Source organism: Mus caroli, chromosome 12 (assembly GCF_900094665.2).
Source record: "Mus caroli chromosome 12, CAROLI_EIJ_v1.1, whole genome shotgun sequence".
NCBI classification, from domain to species: Eukaryota; Metazoa; Chordata; class Mammalia; order Rodentia; family Muridae; genus Mus; species Mus caroli.
This window is the reverse complement of record NC_034581.1, coordinates 81,387,168-81,388,479: the sequence shown is the minus strand read 5'-3', so window position 1 is coordinate 81,388,479 and position 1,312 is coordinate 81,387,168. Positions and strand designations below refer to the sequence as shown.

At 47.6% G+C, this 1,312-nt stretch overlaps 1 protein-coding gene across 4 annotated transcripts in view; it reads right to left on the bottom strand.

Annotated features, from left to right (window-relative positions):
- Cipc (CLOCK interacting pacemaker) overlaps positions 1-1,312 on the bottom strand; it is a 19,436-nt gene that overhangs the window by 4,511 nt on the left and 13,613 nt on the right. For all 4 annotated transcript variants that reach the window (XM_021179054.2, XM_029484708.1, XM_029484707.1 and 1 more), the window contains one exon: positions 472-641. In XM_021179054.2, the coding sequence (XP_021034713.1) occupies positions 472-641 (170 nt within the window). The remainder of the gene's footprint in view (positions 1-471; positions 642-1,312) is intronic.

The window sequence follows — 1,312 nt, the reverse complement described above, 5'->3', positions numbered from 1 at the left end:
AAAAAAAAAAAAAAAAGAACTCCAAATGAAACTCACAAGTGACTCCATGAAGGTAGCTTGTCACTAGGCTTTCTATCTCCTGACAAACAGCCAGAAGTCTGACCAGCTGTCCTTCCTTTTGTCCCTCTGCTGAGGAATCTACCTCACTCACTTCTGAGTGTGGCTGCATGTTTTCAGTTCTCTCTCTCTCTGTGTGTGTGTGTGTGTGTGTGTGTGTGTGTGTGTGTGTGTGTGTGTGAGTCTGTGTGTGTGTGAGTGTGTATGAATTTCAGTATAAGTGTGTGTACATGTGAGCTCACATGCCCTCAGGTCAGATAAGGCATGGTAGAATAACACACATGTCCTGTCTCTCTCAGGACAGAAGTGAGATCAGTGTGAGTCCCTCAGCGCGTTGAGAGGGGGTGTCTGCACGTGAGCACACGGGAGCTCGGACACTTTCATCTGCAGACTCCGGATCCCACGTCTCCTCACCTGCTTGACCAGCACGTTCTTCATGACGACCATAGGGGACAGCGTGGGGAGGGCACTGTTCGCAGCTTTGGAGGGCTGCCTCAGCTTGTCTTCTCTCTTCCAGCCCAAGGCGCTCAGCATGTCCTCTGACTCCATCTGCTCTGCGGAGCTCAAACATTCTGAGCTCCCATCTGGTGGGCACACAAGCAGTCAGACAGTTCACTTGAGCTATGGCTCATAACCCAACTCCTAAGGAGCCACAGGCTCCTTAAAATAGAAAGGAACAGCTGGGGTAGGTAAGTGTTTCTGTGGATGTTCTAAGGTTGGAGATTTCACTGGCTGCTCAATAACCATCCTTCCCACTCCACAGGTTTGACTACTCTGCTTGACTTTCTTCAAAACTCTTAGAAAGCCCCGTGTCAATCAGGCTTTGTTTGAAGGCAATAGTCACCAGATCTCAAAAGAAATTAGCTGAAGACGACAAACTTAAATGGTTGCTTTTATTTTCTTGTTACATTTTGTATGGATGGATGGGGTGGGGTGTGTGTGTCACTGCACATGCAGGGGACAGAGGAGAGCCTGTGGGGGTCAATTCCCTGCTTCTAGGCTGTCAGCCTTGGTGACAAGTGACTTCACCTGCTGAGCCATTTCACTAGGGCCAGGTCATTCCTTTAAAAACTGTTTTTGAGAAGTGGGGAGAAAGTGTAACATTCTTAGGTTCCTCAGAGGCTCTGCAACTGTAAGATACAAATTATAAAAAGCAAAGCCTACCAGGCAGTGGTGGCGCACGCCTTTTTTTTTTTTTTTTTTTGTGTTTGCTTTTGGATTCTTGAGACAGGATTTCTCTGTGTAGCCCTGGCTT